The sequence below is a fragment of the Schistocerca piceifrons genome, chromosome X (assembly GCF_021461385.2).
Source record: "Schistocerca piceifrons isolate TAMUIC-IGC-003096 chromosome X, iqSchPice1.1, whole genome shotgun sequence".
In the NCBI taxonomy this organism is placed as follows: domain Eukaryota; kingdom Metazoa; phylum Arthropoda; class Insecta; order Orthoptera; family Acrididae; genus Schistocerca; species Schistocerca piceifrons.
In genome coordinates, this window is record NC_060149.1 from 727,989,171 (window position 1) to 728,008,959 (window position 19,789).

General features: G+C 45.3%; 1 protein-coding gene across 1 annotated transcript in view; it reads right to left on the reverse strand.

The window, feature by feature from the left end:
- Positions 1–19,789, reverse strand: part of LOC124722678 (nose resistant to fluoxetine protein 6-like) — a 292,300-nt gene that overhangs the window by 55,550 nt on the left and 216,961 nt on the right. The window contains exon 5 of the mRNA XM_047247821.1: positions 9,163–9,371. Within this exon, the coding sequence (XP_047103777.1) occupies positions 9,163–9,371 (209 nt within the window). The remainder of the gene's footprint in view (positions 1–9,162; positions 9,372–19,789) is intronic.

Here is a 19,789-nt window from a genome sequence, read left to right on the forward strand (position 1 = left end):
TCCAGAGCAATTAAGTTGAACATTTATCGTACATCTCTTCATTATATCTAAATACAGAATATGACAACTCCTTTAATTATCAGTTAAACTGGACAGTTGGTTGTCAAACTAAACAAGCATTTTTTGAAAATATATATAGTACCAATATCAATATTCTGCAAAAGACTCATTGTATTATGTTTACATATGCCCTTCCTGATGAGCAGGTGCAGTATCCTAGTGGAATATCCCATCATCTTGTTGGAATGTAAAGAGTATGAAGAAAAGAAAATAGCCCCAAAGCAGCCACCTTAAACTGATGTACATACGAAGTTAAGTGATCCATTACTAGCCTGCACAGTGCCTTGTGGACAAGTATGATTCAAGACCAGATGTGATCATACCTTAACGAAACCTAATCATGAGTGTGAAATAACTCGTACCAGGCATCATCACCAAGACATATATTATCATTTCTGACATACAGCTGTCGTGAGTTTCCTTTTCAAATGTCAAATGTCTTATAAGAATTATGACATTTGAAAAGAAAACTGTTATATTTTAAGAAGTAATTGGTGGGCTGTATTTATCTTCAGGAAGCAAAAGATTTAGTACTGCCAATGTGCACATAAAAGAAAATTACATTATCCTAGCCTTGGGAACTATTAGTTTCTTCCTTGGGAAGGTAAGATGGACAGTTAGGGAAAGATAAAAAGGAAGGGCAGTTCACTCAGGCCTCAATATGACAGACAATCACCTGATGTGAGGATGAGAGGAGACCAAAATGGATTCTATAAGCAAACAATTAGCACATTAGAAAAGCAAGTAGGAATACAGCACACATTGCATTCCATGAGTAAAATTATTCAACACACAATGTCTCATATATTGTAACACTTTGCACTGGTCTGTTGCTATACAGTGTTATAAATTAATGCATTACAGCTACTTATGTAGTATATTATCATTTAACTTGTAAAACAGATTTCTTTGTTTTATTGTTGACAGATGTGTCAATTGTTTTATTAAAGTTTAATTGATGAGCTAAAAATTGCTTCTTTATGAAGTAGGCTTACTCCTACAATCTGATAACCTATTTTGTATCTTTGAAAAAATGTTGCTCAGTTTTTCCTTGTGAATTGTACCTAAGTCAAGGAAAATGGCATCTACCTGGGAACCTGTATCTAATATTTTCTGGGTCTCGTGAACAAATAAAGCGAGTTGGGTCTCATACGATCGCTGTTCCAGAATCCATGTTGATTCCTACAGAGTAGAGTCTGGGTTTCCTTCCTGATGAGCAGGTGCATTATCCTAGTGGAATATCCGATCATCTTGTTGGAATGTAAAGAGTATGAAGAAAAGAAAATGGCCCCAAGGCGGCCACCCATAGGAGCCACGTGAGCAGAAAACATGTTCTAAAATTCTACAACAGGTCGATGTCAGAAATATAGGCCTATAGTTTTGCATCTGCTCGACGACCCTTCTTGAAAACCGGACTACCTGTGCTCTTTTCCAATCATTTGGAACCTTCCGTTCCTCTAGAGACTTGCGGTGCACGGCTGTTAGAAGTGTAGTGGGGAGGGGGGGGGGGGGGAGGGGCAAGTTCATTCGGGTAATCTGCGTAGAATCGAATTGGTATCCCGTCAGGTCCAGTGGCCTTTCCTCTGTTGAGTGATTTCAGTTGCTTTTCTATTCCTTGGACACTTACTTCGAAGTCAGCCATTTTTTCGTTCGTACGGTGCTTTAGAGAAGGAACTGCGGTGCGGTCTTCCTCTGTGAAACAGCTTTGGAAAATGTGCTTAGTATTTCAGCTTTACGCGTGTCATCCTCTGTTTCAAAGCCATCATCATCCCAGAGTGTCTGGATATGCTGTTTCGATCCACTTACTGATTTAACGTAAGACCAGAACTTCCTAGGATTTTCTGTCAAGTCGGTGCATAGAATTTTACTTTCGAATTCACTGAACGCTTCACGCATAGCCCTCCTTACGCTAACTTGACATCGTTTAGCTTCTGTTTGTCTGAGAGGTTTTGGCTGCGTTTAAACTTGCAGTGAAGCTCTCTTTGCTTTCGCAGTAGTTTCCTAACTTTGTTGTTGAACCACGGTGGGTTTTTCCTGTCCCTCACAGTTTTACTCGGCACGTACCTGTCTAAAACGCATTTTACGATTGCCTTGAACTTTTTCCATAAGGGTATATATATGGCTTTATGCAGCGCAATGTAACTACTCGTAGTCAGAAAAGGAGGGATATATATATATATATATATATATATATATATATATATATATATATATATATATATATATAGAGAGAGAGAGAGAGAGAGAGAGAGAGAGAGAGAGAGTGAGTTACCTAACGTTACCGCTGGATATATTTCGTAAAGCACATCAAATACTGTCGAACCGATTCCAGAGACCGAACGAACGTGAGGAGAGGTGCTAGTGTAATTGTTTAATACAAACCATACAAAAATGCACGGAAGTATGTTTTTTAACACAAACCTACGTTTTTTTTAAATGGAACCACGTTAGTTTTGTTAGCACATCTGAACATATAAACAAATACGTAATCAGTGCCGTTTGTTGCATTGTAAAATGTTAATTACATCCGGAGATGTTGTAACCTAAAGTTGACGCTTGAAACCTCCGACGTTCAGTTGCGTGTTGTAACAAACACGGGCCACGGTCGGCGAGTAGCATCTGCAGGGACATGTTTACGATAACGACCGTGTTTACGCGTGTGGCTGTAGTGCACTGTTGTGGTTTGGTCTAGCTGTCGCAGTGTCCGCATGTAGCGCTTGCTGCTATTGTTATTCTGCATTAGTCTCCGCACGCAGACCAACTGTAGTACACCGTGTTACCAGACGTCAGTGATAGTGTAGTGTTGTAGGAACTGTGACCATGGTGTATTAGAACTCTGAAAAGGCGGAGATGATACTCATCTATGGCGAGTGTCGACGAAATGCAGCTGAAGCCTGCAGGGTGTATGCAGAACGATACCCGGACAGAGAGCATCCAACGTGCCGCACATTGCAAAACATCTACCGCCAACTGTATGCAACAGGTATGGTCGCAGCACGCAAACGGGTCCGTAACAGGCCCGTCACAGGAGAAGCGGGTGCAGTTGGTGTGTTAGCTGCTGTTGCCATACACCCACACATGAGTGCACGGGACATTGCGAGAGCCGGTGGACTGAGTCAAAGTAGTGTCATGCGCATACTGCATCGTCACCGCTTTCACCCGTTTCATGTGTCGCTACATCAGCAATTACATGGTGATGACTTTAATCATCGAGTGCAATTCTGTCAATGGGCATTAACAGAGAATGCGTTGCAGTTCTACCTGTTTACCGATGAAGCGGGTTTCACAAACCACGGGGCAATGAATCTACGGAACATGCATTACTGGTCCGTGGGCAATCCTCGCTGGCTCAGACAGGTAGAGCGACAGCGACCGTGGACTGTAAATGTATGGCTCTGAGCACTATGGGACTCAACTGCTGAGGTCATTAGTCCCCGAGAACTTAGAACTAGTTAAACCTAACTAACCTAAGGACATCACAAACATCCATGCCCGAGGCAGGATTCGAACCTGCGACCGTAGCGGTCTTGCGGTTCCAGACTGCAGCGCCTTTAACCGCACGGCCACTTCGGCCGGCCGCGGAATCATTGGCGACCACCTCATTGGTCCTTACTTCATTGCAGGGGCCCAAACAGCTGCAACATACATCGCGTTTCTACAGAATGATCTGCCAACGTTGCTCGAAAATGACCCACTGGAAACGCGTCGACGTATGTGGTATCAGCATGATGGTGCACTGCACATTCCGCAATTAACACTAGGCTGACCCTTGACAGGATGTTCGACGGGCGTTTCATAGGACGTGGAGGACGCATAAATTGGCCAGCCCGTTCTCCTGATCTTACACCTCTGGACTTCTTTCTGTGGGGTACGTTAAAGGAGACTGTGTACCGTGATGTGCCTACAACCCCAGAGGATATGAAACACGTATTGTGGCAGCCTGCGGCGACATTACACCCGATGTACTGCGGCATGTACGACATTCATTACGCCAGAGATTGCAATTGTGTGCAGCAAATGATGGTCACCACATGGAACATCTATTGGCCTGACATGTCGGGACACACTCTATTCCACTCCGTAATTGAAAACGGAAACCACGTGTGTACGTTTACCTCACCCCTCATCGTAATGTACATGTGCGTCAGTGAAAAAGACCAATAAAAAGGTGTTAGCATGTGGACGTAATGTGCTGTTCCAGTCTCTTCTGTACCTAAGGTCCATCACCGTTCCCTTTGGATCCCTACGTAATTCGGTGCTCTCCGATACACACGATCGAACAGCGGAGGAGTGGTACTCAAGCGTCAACTTTAGGTTACAATATCTCCGGATGTAATTAACATTTTACAATGCAACAAACGGCACTGATTACGTATTTGTTTATATGTTCAGATGTGCTAACAAAACTAACGGGGTTCCATTTAAAAAAACGTAGGTTTGTGTTAAAAAACATACTTCCGTGCATTTTTTATGGTTTGTATTAACCAATTACACTAGCCCCTCTCCTCACGTTCGGTCTGTGGAATCGATTCGTCAGTATTTGATGTGGTTTACGAAATATATCCAGCTGTAATGTTTGGTGACTCACCCTGTATATATATATATATATATATATATATATATATATATATATATATATATATATATATATATATGCCTCCTTTTCTGACTACGAGTAGATTGCGCTGCATAAAGCCACTTTGAAGTGTAAGGCATGGGCTGCTGAGTGATATCCAGGTTCTGATGTGACAGAACTGTAATAATGCAATACTGGAGTGCATCGGTGGCCAGGGATAATGGTTTACCCAATGTGAAGGAAGTGAAACACTGCTTGACGGACTGCTAAGCCTGTTAACAAACTACAGACCACACAAATTTGATACATTTTTCGTGAAGTCAGTAAAGAGGAGGGCAGATGTGCGGGCCTGGGGCATGAACCTAGCGTAATAAGAAAGTTTGTCCAAAAACGACTGGAGCTCCTTCAGGTTTTTGGGGGCCGACATGTGGACGATGGCTCTGATGCACTCACTTGTAAGAGCAAGACCACCTTTGCTTAGCACATGTCCCAAGAAATGCATCTTTGACGAAGAAACTGTTTTCCAGTTTGCAGATTTCGTAAATGCTCCTCTCGCTTGGAGCCCACGACCAAGTTGTCATCGAAGTTGTTTCTGCAACAGAGAATGTGCTGAATCAACTGCTCGAGACATCGTTGATAAATTCCTGACAAAGACGCAATTCCAAAGTGCAAGTGATTAAGGGAAGGTAGTGGTGAAATTTCAACCCAGTCGTAAAAAAATTGCAGGTGGCTGAAAATTTGTTTTATAATTTTTCGTGGCATTCTGAATTCAGTGGATAAGTCTAATTAGAGAAAAAGTTTCATACTTTTGAATTTTTGGGTTAAAAAAAGTGGAGTTGTTGGTTATCACGGCATTTATATATTCACAAAAAAAATTGTTGCCAAAAATGTTTAAAATTGACGCAGTTCTGGCGGTTACGGGTAAATACAAACCTACACTCATGAAATTTAGTCACACTACAAGAATAATACATCAGGGTCGCTGCAGAAGACACACTCACCACGAGTAGTGCTTGAGACAAGAAAGTTTCTCGCGTGAACGTACCTTAAGAAAATTGTCAGTACCGACGTCACAAGGTTATATTCCATGCAGCATCATTTGTGGAGGAACGGTGTTGCAGGCCACTGGTATGAGTGAAAAACAATAACTACGAAGAACTAGATTGCAACTTTTGATGCGAAAGCAAACGAGCCACAACAGGAGCTAAAAAGTAAACACTTTTGGCCTTGCTGGTTGAAGGATTATGATCGGTGGGTGCAGTGTCTAAATTAGCAAGTGTTCTCTACCTCCAATAACATTGGTACCTTGCCTTCGTCAACGTCATAATTGCAGGTATAGCTGCTGAATGCAAGTGACTGATGATTATAGAGTAGGGATGTTAGAGAACATCGGTATTTACAAAATATCAGTGTTGGGAGTTTAAACATCGATGTTTCAGTGCCAATATTGAAGTCTTGGAAACATTTTAACATCGATGTTAAAGACAAAATATCGACGTTCGATGTTAGTAAAAAATCAGGCTACTTGCTAACTACCGTCGATAGTTCTTTCGTCATTTAAATGAATATATTTATATAGAGGAAAGTACTTTGCAAGCAGTTAGGGATTCCCAATAACTAGTATGTTGACTATCAAAATATCTGGCATGCAACCAATACCGACAATTGGAGAGAATGATACCTATCTGGCATATTCCGAGCACCACACACTGTGAGTCCACTGAGGTGGTGACGAAGGCTCCTGATAGCCTAAGTAGGACACTTTTGTCCCCTCGTTTTACTGATGCATTGTTAGTGACCAGGTTCAGTTCGTGTGCCAACGTGCTAGCTGCGAAGCTGAGTGCTGATTCAAAGAGCGCACAGTGGTCGTCCGCCTGACGGTTAGAGGTAGTATGTACTGTTTTGAATTTAGCCTCGTCAGTTTATGTAGTATTTTTCTGCTTTGTCTGTCGTTAGCGTTATGTCTTCGTGAAAATTCAATTTGACATCTTTATATACCCCAAGATAGCATGTAAAATGTGCTCGTTTGATGTTTGTGTCCCCTGTTTTAACCGAAGGATTCCTTTGGAGTGATAGTTTCAATATTGTGTTATGTTTTTTTGTTTTCGGCTAGCCGGCCGTTGTGGCCTAGCGGTTCTAGGCGCTTCAGTCTGGAACCGCGCGACCACTACGGTCGCAGGTTAGAATCCTACCTCGGGCATGGATGTGTTTGATGTCCTTAGGTTAGTTAGGCTTAAGTAGTTCTAAATTCTAGGGGACTGATGACCTCAGATGTTAAGTCCCATAGTGCTCAAAGCCATTTGAACCATTTTTCGGCTATCTTGAGTTTGTTGTTGTGATACCACTGCGTAATTGTTTGTAGTATTGCCCTGGCTTTCTCTTGTAGCAGGGCTCTGTTGTTTGCAGTGACTACAGCTAATAGGTCGTCTGCGTAGGCGACAATTCCGCCTGAGCTGTCATCCCCATCTAGAAGTTTAGGATGGGCTCGATTGTTATCCCAGAAGATGTCCGCAGATAGATACTCGAGGACAACTTTTCGTAATTCTTTCAATTACTTTCCGGCTGACCGTCTGCCACTAGACTACGCGGTCATTACAGTAGTCTGGGAAACTGCTGGGCACCGATGACCTCAGCAGTTTGGTCCCTTAGGAATTCGGTGCCTAAACCAGCGCACAGGTTACAAAACGTAGTCGTTACTTTTACAGTTGTACCGGGTGATCAAAATGTCAGTATAAATTTGAGCCGGCCGGGGTAGCGGAGCGGTTCTAGGTGCTACAGTCTGGAACCGCGCGACCGCAGGTTCGAATCCTGCCTCGGGCATGGATGTGTGTGATGTCCTTAGGTTAGTTAGGTTTAAGTAGTTCTAAGTTCTAGGGGACTGATGACCCCAGAAGTTGAGTCCCATAGTGCTCAGAGCCATATAAATTTGAAAACTTAATAAACCAGGGAATAATGTAGATAGAGAGGTAAAAATTGACACACATGCTTGGAATGACATGGGAAATGACATCGGGTTTTATTAGAACCAAAACAAAAAACAAAGTTCACAAAATGTCCAACAGATTGTGCTGGACAGTGAAACGTCAGTGACTGCGCATGACAATCGTGTTTAAAGGGAGCTGTGATGAGAGAGAGAATCAGATGCACCAGCAGTCGCAGCATGTTGACGTTACCTGAAAAGGCGCTTTTAGTGAAGCTGAATTATCAGAATGGGGAATGTGCTAGTTCAGCGTTACGATCCTATCGCTATAGGACGGGGATTCGAACGGGTTAAGGTCCGTTGAGAAATGCTGCTGTGGCGAGAATGATGAATGATTTCGAAGTTCGAAGTCACGGGTTGTTTAGACGATAGACCCCGTAGTGGCCGACCGAGCACAAGGCGTAACGCTGCTGAGACAGTTCAGGAAGAAATGGAGACTGTAGCGGGTTCCTCCATGCACGGGGAAGTCAGCGCTCGAGCAGTTGCACGTCGCACCGGCATTCCATACACTACTGTTTGGTTGGCACTGGGGCGTACCCTCCGATGCTATCAGTACAAAATCCATCGGCATCGTGAACTGTTACCTGGCGATTTAGTGACGCGGGGGGCATTTGCGGTGTGGGCGTTTCAAAAGATGGCGGAAGATGACGACTGGTTGAGTAACGTGTTGTGGACCGACGAAGCTCCTTTCACGCTCCTAGGGTCTGTCAACGCCCATAACTGCAGAATTTGGGCTACCGAAAATCACAGAACTGTCGTGAGAACTCCATTGCACGACGAGAAACTCAAGGTACGGGTTGGATTTACCACATCTACCGTTATATGGCCTTTTTTCTTCGAGGAAATGCGTGATTCTGGTTTTGTAACTGCTACCGTGACGGGTGAGAGGTACGCCGATATGTTACAGGTTCGCATCATCCGCAGCCTGGCTGGTAAACACCTGGTGGAACGTACGATGTATATGCAGGATGGCGCTCCACCCCATATTGCTAGACGCGTGAAAGATCTCTTGCGCGTCGTTTGGTGATGACCGTGTGCTCAACCGCCACTTTCGTCATGCTTGGCCTCCCAGGTCCCCAGACCTCAGTCCGTGCGATTATTGGCTTTGGGGTTACCTGAAGTCGCAAGTGTATCGTGATCGACCGACATCTCTAGGGATGCTGAAAGACAACATCCGACGCCAATGCCTCACCATAACTCTGGACATGCTTTACAGTGCTGTTCACAACATTATTCCTCGACTACAGCTATTGTTGAGGAATGATGGTGGACATATTGAGCATTTCCTGCAAGAACATCATCTTTGCTTTGTCTTACTTTGTTATGCTAATTATTGCTATTCTGATCAGATGAAGCGCCATCTGTCGGACATTTTTTGAACTTTCGTATTTTTTTTTGGTTCTAATAAAACCGCGTGTCATTCCAAGCATGTGTGTCTATTTGTACCTCTCTATCTACATTATTCCGTGATTTATTCAGTTTTCAAATTTATACTGACTTTTTGATCAGCCGGTAGTTTAGAGAGAAGAGTCTGCTGGGTACTCACCCCACGATGAGGAAGGAGGCGGGCGGGAGCCAGGACTGCTGCACGTAGCACATCTGCCGGTTGACGCGCACGCGCGCGCTGAGGCCGGTGCGAGCCGTGTGCGAGTCGAGCGCGTCCTCCAGCGACAGCTGCACGTCCTCGGCGCCGCACGAGCGCGGCACGCACACGCCCCAGTTGATGCTCGAGAAGCGCGGCACACGGTGCCCCGGCTGTGGGCAAAGCGAACCGCTCAAGCCGAGCACTCTACAACTTACACACGAGGGGGTATAAAAAAAAACCGGAATTATTTTTAGAAGCTATACATTTTCAAATTGCTTACAAAACAACCTTATCCTCTTCAAAATACTCTCTCTTGAACTACGGCGAAACCTCTTTATAGCGTTCCTCCATATAATGTTTTCCTCTGTGTTACGTCCGTTTTTATCGGTCCCGACTAAAAACCCATATAAACGATGTTAAATTTTCCTCTTTACTGCGTTTCCTCTATATTACAGTTTCCTCCGTGTAACGCTCATATTTTTGGGACCCTGGTCAATTATTTACCTCTTTATAACGTTTAAGTGACTGGATGTAGATGCATCGTTTTCCGTTCTGTGGATTCACAGTTTGCACCGGCTCGGAAAGCCCGCGCTCAGCGTGTTTCATATGTCAGCGGCAGAACCCGGTCACGTGACATTTAACGCACATTCTGCTTGTGGTCTTTTTGGCGCCATTTCAGTCGATGCTTCGTATTCGTAGCGTGTTGTATGAGCTGAGCAGCAAACAGTTCGTGTGTCTAGTGATAGTGTGTCTAGTGAGAGTGTGTCTTCGATATAACGTTTTTTTTCTTTTTTTTAAGCTTTCATCAGTGGACATGAGTGAAAAGCGGAAGAACATTTCTCTAGAGGAGGAGGTTTCTGTTATTAAAAAAGTGGCGGCATCTCCTGGTGTGAGTCGCGTGGAGCTAGCGAAGCAATTTGAACTGGCCCCCTCAACACTCAACACTATTATGAAAAACAGATCGTCGATAATGGAAGGGTTTGAGAATTGCGGAAACTCGAAACGTATGCGTTTGAAACCATCGGCTTACGACGAAATGGAGAAACTTGGTTTCAGCAAGCACGTGCTGCAAACATTCCTACAAACGGAACTATTTTGAAGGAGAAGGCGCTTCAAATATCACTGCAGTTAGGAATGGAAATTTTTAAGGCGTCCAGTGGATGGATTGATAAATTTCGACAGCGTCATGGTGTTGTATACAAAGCGAAATGTGGAGAAAGTAAAAGTGTGGATGAACCAACTGTAACTCAGTGGATGCAGACTCTCCCTAATCTGATACATGGCTACAAACTGCGTGACATTTATAACGCAGACGAAACCAGCATGTTTTTCAATTTAATGCCGGCTAAGACATTTACTTTTCTTCCTGTGGAAGATTTTGCAAGTGATTTGCAAGAGTTTCAGGAATTAATAGGCAGTGATTCTGTCACTTTTGAGGAGTTTGTGGCTGTGAATGACAATGTGGCAACCACAGGAGTACAAAGTATTGAAGAGGTGACTGGAGAGAGAAGCTTGGAGAATAATAGTGGTAGTGAAAGTGAAGTGACAAGGAAGATGACCCTGTGCCCTCATATAGTAAGGCAGCTAAAGCCTTTGAAACTTTCAGGAGATATATGATGGCCCATAGACTTGAGGACAGAACAGTAGTTCAACTTGCTCATCTGGGACAAGAAATGATTGCCATAGAGTCTAGGAGAAATAGAAAACAAACATGCTTGCTTGAATATTTAAAAAAATATCATAGGTATGTGATTTTCAGATTGCATAGATTCCTAGAGTTTTGTGAAAATTTAAGTTCCATTTCATAATTTAATTATTAAAGCAATTTTTTTGTAACTAACTCTTTTTTTAATCTGTTCAGTATATATAATATGTTCAGTATATCATAATATGTTCAGTATATCATAAACAAAATTTGGCTCATATTCTATAATTGGGTCAACTGAAGAACGGGATATCACCTTTCAGCTTTGGACAATGATGGCATATCTTAAGAATCTGTTATAACTTTTTACAGTACAAACTGATGCATTTACTTCCACCCATCCACCTACCAGGCCCCATGTTTTAATTACAAAAAACTAATCATCTGATACATTGATCATTTGCAGTGAATATCATACTACAGTGTTGTGAAAATTTAAAATGTCATCATGGCACCATTTTTCAAAGCTGATTAGTTGTGCTCTTGATAAGGAACGCCCCTCATAGGCCTGTTTCAACTTTTCAAACGTCGCACTCTGAGATTACCCGAGTTTATCACAAAACTCTATGGCATAACGTTGCTCTAAAATTTGCTACTCCATTTCCGTAACACACAACAAAATTACGACTTCACTGATGGCGCTCTTAAAAATCACCTGACGGCTGTACGGAGCTGAAACTCGGACTGAGCATCTGGAAGGGATGAACACACCTGTCTACACAAGTATTACAAAACAGCGTTGCCATATAGCTCGCAGTGTTGTCAGTCCCACAACTTTTCTCACAGATGTCGCATTACATGCATGCGGATGTCATGTGAGGGGGACTCAATGGTATCAAAGGAGGCGGGGAATATTGTGTTGTCAGCAGAGAAGTAAGAAGATCTGAATGGGTCGGCAAGAGAGCTCAGTTCCTCCAGAGGCATTGAGATACCTGACTGAAAGGGTCCCCAGCTGAGTTCAAGCCACCGCGAAGGGAAAAGCCACACATGGTAGCCACGCGGTCTGAGGCGTCTTGTCACTGTTCACGTGGCTCCCCCCATCGGAGGTTCGAGTCCTCCCTCAGGCATGGGTGTGTGTGTTGTCCTTAGCGTAAGTTAGTTTAAGTTAGAATAAGTAGTGCGTAAGCTTAGGGACCGATGATCTCAGCAATTTGGTCCCATAAGATGATACCACAAAAACGAAGGCGAACGGTGGACACACCCCATAATAATGTCCAGTAATAGGTCTCCACATACTTTTAATCAGATAGTGTAATTAGATTTAACGAATGCTGCTCTAATTTAATAATTAATAAATTATCAGTGTCTCCATCAATCAATGTGGATTGGTGAAGGGCTGTGGGACGACAGATGCTATCCATGCAGCTCGCCTGCTTATCAGAAAGCACTGTGAGAAGTCAAAGCCGGCCACTGTGGATGAGCGGTTCTAGGCGCTGCAGTCCGGAACCGAGTTGCTGCTACGGTCGCAGGTTCGAATCCTGCCTCGGGCATGGATGTGCGTGATGTCCTTAGGTTAGTTAGGTTTACATAGTTCTAAGTCTAGGGGACTGATGACCTCAGCTGTTAAGTCCTATAGTGCTCAGAGCCATTTGAACCATTTGAGAAGTCAAAACATCTAAACTTTGCCTTTCTCAACCTCGAAAACGCCTTTGACCGAGTGCAACACGAGTTAATTTGGCTTGCCCTGCGAGATCATGGAGTACTTGAAGAGCTCGTTAGGCGGATCAGTCTGCTCTACCAGAACCCGAAGCTGTCAGCTGCTGGACTATCTCACGACTTCCCTATTTCTGTGGGAGTTCATCAGGCTCTGCTCTCTCACCACTCCTATTTATCAGTCATGGATACCGTCACAAGAAACCTGCAGAAAACCTCACCCTAGACGTTACTGTATGCTTTTATTCTCCAATCAGAAACATACAAATTTACAGTAGCCATACACATCAATAAATACAGTATGTACATATATATACACAAATTGTATTTATATTACATGTGCCGAGTGCTTTGCAACCTCCAAGGCGCTTGGAATGGCTTACAGGAGATCAATCTTCATGCAGGATGTAGGGCACAAAAGGCACTGGAGCATGTGGTTTGTGGTTTGTTCTAGTCCACGATCACAGAACGTATCTTCTTTTATGAAGCCCCATCTCTTCAGGTTGTCTCTGGATCGTCCAACTCCTGATCGTAATCTGTTTAAAGATTTCCACACCAGCCAGCTCTCGTTGTGTCCAGGTGGTAGTTCTTCAGCTTCTGGCGTCTGCAGGTGAGGCGTCGACTTCTTCCATAACTCCAGCCTTGCCTTCTCTGGTGAAATGGTGAGCTTCTCGGATGTTATCAGGAAGCTCTTTCGCGATCTCAGCCGCTGCTGTGGTGGATTATGTCCGTGCAGTGGATGGGCACTGTCCTGTTCCACTTTCAGTCTCACCTTGTTGGCAGCCACTGTTCTGCGTACCCATTCCTATTCCAGCCAGGCAGTAGAGCTTATCAGTTGGGGTAGGTCTTAAGCAACCTGTGATCAACCTGCAGGTTTCGTTGAGAGCAATGTCTACTTGTCTGGCATGAGATGACCTGTACCAGACTGGGGAAGCATATTCAGCAGTAGAAAAGCACAGTGCCATTGCAGAACAGCGAATAGTTTGTGGATGTGATCCCCACTGTGTCCCCACTAGTTTGTGAATTAGGTTGTTTCGAGCGGAGATTTTCATGTTGGTGTTCTTGCAGTGAGTTTTGAATGTCAGAGTTCTATAGAGAGTGACTCCCAAGTATTTAGGTGCGTGATGATGCTCGAGTTGGGTGCCTGACCATGCAATATGTAGCTCACGATTAGCTTCCCTGTTCCTTAAATGAAAGGCACACACTTGTGTATTCGAAGAGTTTGGTCTGAGTTGGTTCCGATTGTAGTAGTATGTACTGTATGCTGATGATGTGCTACTGGCTACTGAAGATAAGAATGATCTACAACTTCAAGCCCAAGCCTGGAACGACCGCCTTGCTGATGTAGGATTACGGCTCAATGTGTTGAAAACATATTACCTTTCGACAGATTTAAAAGGCTCTTTAACAATCAAATCTCCCAACAGCAAGGACTTTTAAGTACTGTAATACCGCAGCCACTTTCGCCAAGTCACCGCGAGCAGCCGTGGAGGAGGAAGGGGCCGGACTCCCTGGGACGAGCCCCTGGGTGCAGTCATTCTGCAAGCACACAGCGGGAAGCCGGGCCGACGTCCTCGCCTCGCTCAAGGAGGGACACGATGCAAAGGGCCCGTCTGACAACCAGAAGCGTACCGAGAGCTGATGTACACCTGCAGCCATTACGACGGAACGCCAAGAATGTACGCGCAGAAGCATACGAGTTCTTCTGGCCTTGCGACAGTCATTTTACCTGCCTTAGGAAACAGGGATGTAGCGACAATTCCAGCACCCCACGGGCACAGAGGAGCGTGCAAAAAGCGCGGGAACTCGGCGCAGGGAGGCGTGTGAAAGAAGCCAGCGTTCTTAAGACGATGTTTTCCTCGACAGTGAGGACATTCCTTATAAATGACGGACGCCGGCAGATTTTGAGATGGAACCCAAACATGAGTCTGTCCAGGGCTCACGCAGAGATGGCAGTTATAAAGAAGTGTTGTGCAGCTGCTCCCCCAAAAGCCTCGGAATGCTGGAAAACATCTTAAGAATTCGAAATCGTGAGAAAGGTGCCAATTTACGAGGCACACGCCAGCCCACGCCAGATAGGAAATTTCCACCCCGCAAGGAGAGACGTGGCGATGAAACGGCGCTCTGTTATTGGGCTGCATTGAAAATTTCATCCTCCAATGATAACGCCGAAAGGAGGAACATTTCGAAGGGGAGTTGAGCTGAGAGACGGAAGAGAAGCGAGAGGGGAGTCGTGGAGGCATCGTGGAAGCGAGAGGACATGGGTGCTCCGCCACCCATCGCCAACATCCGCCTTCCGACGCCGTGAGAGCAGAACTTCGGCCACGCAGCCGACAACGGGTAGACAACGCGGAGATTGTAGCTGGGCCCCGCCGCAAAGCCGCGATTGCTGATGGGGGCAGCCAATCCGCGCAGCACAGCTCCGACGCGACGCGCCGCACCGACGCAGCGCCTGCCGCCGACAGCAGTTCACGACGAACGATAAAGAATAATGGTGATACGATTCGTCCCCTTAATAACTGAGTCGTGTCTACGCCCAGTCAAATCGGCCCTGAGATTTGTAATTTTGTTTTGTTTTATGTAAACAGCACGAAAATACTTTTCTTTTATGGTTTGATCATATAAGCACTCTTTTACATTCATACATGAACCCCTTAATTTTTTACCTTTTTTTTTATTTCATTTAATTATTGATATCAATTAATTGTTGCGTGGGGCAATCTCATTAGTCATCTGCTCGTCATTTCATGTTCGACAGCAGAGAGAGAGTAATTTTTCGAGTTTACTACAATTTTGGCGCCCAACGTGGGGCTTCGGTTTGACTTCATTCTCACGTTGTTGCTGTTGTGTTGGCAGAAGAGCCAACACCGTGTTACTAGAGGAGGCCGAAAGGCACGCGTTTTAGCTCACGCAGGCTGGCGTGAGGAGGGAAGAACTATACTGACGTGAGGTCTGGAACATGACAAGGAATTAGAATTCAGAAAGCGGACGTAATTAGTTTGATACTTAACTTTAATCCATTAATAATGAACGTCGCTCTTGACGGTACATGATTCACAATATTATCTGTTCAGAATAGTAACTGAATATGGCGCCTTGCTAGGTCGTAGCAAATGACGTAGCTGGAGGCTATGCAAAACTGTCGTCTCGGCAAATGAGAGCGGATGTAGGCAGTGAACCATCGCTAGCAAAGTCGGCTGTACAACTGAGGCGACTGCTAGGGAGTCTCTCTAGACTAGACCTGCCGTGTGGCGGCGCTCGGTCTGCAATCGCTGATTGCTGATTGTGGCGACACGCGGGTCCGACGTATACTAACGGACCGCGGCCGATTTAAAGGCTACCACCTAGCAAGTGTGGTGTCTGGCGGTGACACGACTCAGAAAGAATCCCCATTCCATTATTAGCATAAGTTAACCTCATTGTGTGAGATGTCAGGCGCATGGATGGTGTATTTGTGTATGCTAAGTGCGTTGCAAATGGGCATATAAAGTAGATATAGCGGTAGCTTGTGTAGTCAGTTTTGGTTCCCATAGCCTCCTCGAATTTTTTGATGTAGTTTTAGAATGTGTAGTTTGATGTTGTGAATATTCTGTTCTACGATTTCCAATGTTCTATTCGCTGTTACCAGCGTTTTCATCAGCGTTGTACTGTCTCTGTTCGTTCTGTGGAGTGCTTTTAGTATTTAGTTTAGTTTCTCTATGCAACTGAGGTCTGGGAGACCGATAAATACGGAAACAGTCAAGCCAGTTGAGGGAAGTTCGGGGGCTTGCGAAGAAACACAAGTCACGTTTATGGAGGATACGCAATGTCTGAGTCCACTAGATCGGATTCTCGAGATAGTAGAAAACCACGCATCACAGTTAACAGCCATAAGGGAGGAGAATAAAACACGGTTCTAAAGATTGAACTGAACTAAAACTTTGCAATCAAAAGCTTGATCGGCAGATCGCTGAAGTTAGGCACGAACTGGAGACCGAAACCGAAAAGGTACGAACGGAGGTCACCAACAACCTAAATGACGTGAGAAAAGAGTGCGAAACGAAGGCTGGCAGCTTAGAAACAAGGGTAAACGCGAAGATGAGAGATATATCTGTGCGCGTAGATGAGGAAAGTAAATCATACAAGGGAACACATATATGAGTGTCATTCCTCGAGCAAGAAGTGTCTGCAATGCTACAAGGTAGTCGCCTTGTACCTCAGGTCACGCCAACGAATTTGCAAGCCGCTCTACCGATGCATGCCAAGTTCGGTGGAACACGCAGCACCCACCCGAAGACATGCCTAAAGAATTTAGACGCGTATCTGCGTGCTAAAGGAGTGGCGGAATGTAACACTTTACTCGTTGCACGGCAGACGCTCAATCAGGAGAAGGTTGCCTGGCTTGACGTTACAATTTGCGAGAACAGTAGTTGCAAGGATTTATGTACTAAGTTTCTGACAACGTACTGGAAACTGACCACACAGGCGAGTGCAAAGATGGGTATATATCGGGAACGGTATGCGCCACAGTCACGCCAATCCATGGCAACAGACGCTGCTCACTTTGTCGTTCTTGCGAGATACTAGGATGACAAAATGCCAGATGAGGAATGTTGCAGCGCGATGCGCTCACATTTTCCTGCTCATGTACAACGTACACTCCTCGGGGCACGGTCGAGAGAACAGTTCCTCGATATTTTAAGGTCCTGCCGCAAGGGTTTGTGCACCGCAATGACAGACAGAACTGGCGCAATTACGAGCGAAGGAGAGAAGAGAGGAATAGGCGAGAGCGAGATAGACGTCATGGTCCACACCATGGAGAACAAGGCAGGAACGAGGTGCCAAACCAAAGACGCCACGTGAACTGCGTGCAAGTGTGGCATTATGGGAGAGACCGTAAGAATAATGCAGGGTCACCAGCTCTGACCCCACCTCAGGCAGAGGAGCGTGAGGTCGCGAAAATGAAAGATCAGAGAAAATGGGATATTGCAGGGGACGCGACGGTAGAGAAGGGCCATCACAAACGCAGTGTGCGGTACTGGCAATCACAAGCGCAATACGACATTGACCAGTACTGTGAGGAAACAGAGTTGCCAGAAAAAGCGGACAGTCGGTGTCCCCTCATTGGAATAACTGTGGATGGAATGAAGACGAGAGCATGTTTGGATTCTGGGTCGGACGTGACAGCACTTTCAACATCTTTTTACTCAAAGCTGGCAGAAAGTGGTAGTAAATTAGCTGAGATACCCGTAAAAGAAATCTCACTAATTCCCGCTTTTGGGCGAAAAGAAAGGAGGTAGAGAAACATGTGTTGGTGTCGTTAAGTGACGAAAGAAATACCTTCCAGGTGAATGCAGTTGTCATCTCTGGGTTGTCGATCGATTTTATAATCGGGAACAACATACTCTCGAGTGGAGCGGTGGTCATGGATTGGACCAGTAAATCCGTAGTCAGTTTGTCCAAAGATCCGATCGCATGGGGTGCAGAGGGCACAAAGGGCACAGTTAATTTGGTAAAATGTAGAGAGAACGAGGAAATTTTCATAGATGGGCCACGGGAGCTAGAAATTGACTTATTAGGGGGAACACGGGTTCCAGATGAAGTCAGTTTGCCGTCCGCAAGTCGTGATGAGAATTCCACGAACATAGCTGACAAAAGTGAACCTGACGCACATAATGCGACTGATCGTGGGTTAAAGGCCCTCGCACATGTGCTATTAGGCCGTTAATGAGTACGCTCTCGTGACACTCCAAGCCGCTCATGGGAATAAAGATGACACGTCCAAAACGGAACATAATGATATACAGAGAGAGACCACAGTCAATGCCATGTCGACAAGAGCGCCGAGACAATAAAAAAAGGTTGAAAGTGAAGCCCCCACAGCCACAGAGAACCTCATGTGGAGTGTAAAATGCGAAAGCGATTGCAGAGTGGCAGAGAAGGACTATGAAGTGCACCACAGAAGTACTGATGCCCACTCGCTAGCAGTAGAAGACGATGTTGTTCGCTCCACGGTCACAAAATTTGCAAAAGTAAGACGGTTTTCGGAGGATTGCAGGTGTTTTCATGCTTCTAAGCCGCGAGATAAATTTATCGCGTCTCACTCAGAAACAAGGCAGTCAAGAGATGGCGTCATGTGTACAGACGATCAGCCGGAAGTGTGCGTGGATAACGCAGAGGTTGATCCGGCGGGAATACTTAGAAAGAGTATTGAAGGTAACCCATGGCTGAAGCTGCAGCAGAGACAAGAGGTGGAGAAAACAATCGTGGGATATAGGGATACATTCTCGTTCCTACCGGGAAGATTTGGGGAGCGGTCCATAAGTTTAGAGTAACGTGTGACCTCCGCCAACAGGGAAAACGTACCCAGTGACCTGGAAGCACCCGAAAAGCTACTAGGGAAGCGATACAGGCGGTGGAGGCAGCCAGAGTCATAGAATCTGGGCTCAACAATTGCTATCGATGGAAATCTCAACGCAGAAATCTCCAACCGCATTAGCAGCGCGTGGCTCAAATGGTGTTCCGTTACTGGAGTACTATGTGATAAGAAAATTCCAAACAGGCTCAAATCAAAAGTATACCGATCGGTAATCCATCCAGTTGCACTGTATGGGGCTGAATGCTGGCCTTCAACAAAGGAAGTAGAGCAAAGACTTGCTGTTATGGAGACTAAAATGCTTAGGTGGATATCGGGATTAACATTATTGTATGACCACGTCACAAACAATGAAGTTCGCAGGCTATACGGTGTTGTACCAGTAGTAGACAAAATGAGAGAAAGCCGCCTACGTTGGTACGGGCATGCCGGCCGAAGTGGCCGCGCGGTTCTGGCGCTACAGTCTGGAGCCGCGAGACCGCTACGGTCGCAGGTTCGAATCCTGCCTCGGGCATGGATGTGTGTGATGTGCTTAGGTTAGTTAGGTTTAACTAGTTCTAAGTTCTAGGGGACTAATGACCTCAGCAGTTGAGTCCCATAGTGCTCAGAGCCATTTGAACCATTTTGGTACGGGCATGTCCTTAGAGCAGACGAGACAACAGTGGCAAAGACTAGTTTCAACCTAACGGTAAATGGGAAACGGCCAGCAGGACGATCAAGATAGCGATGGCTTGACACTCTGCATGAAGACCTCAAGATCTCAGGCCTTCACCCTAAACAGGTGACAAGACCGCAAGAAGTGGCGACAACTAGCCAAAACAGTGGACCCCGCCAGCACGCGGGACAAACGTTAAGGAAGAAGAAGAAGAAGAAGA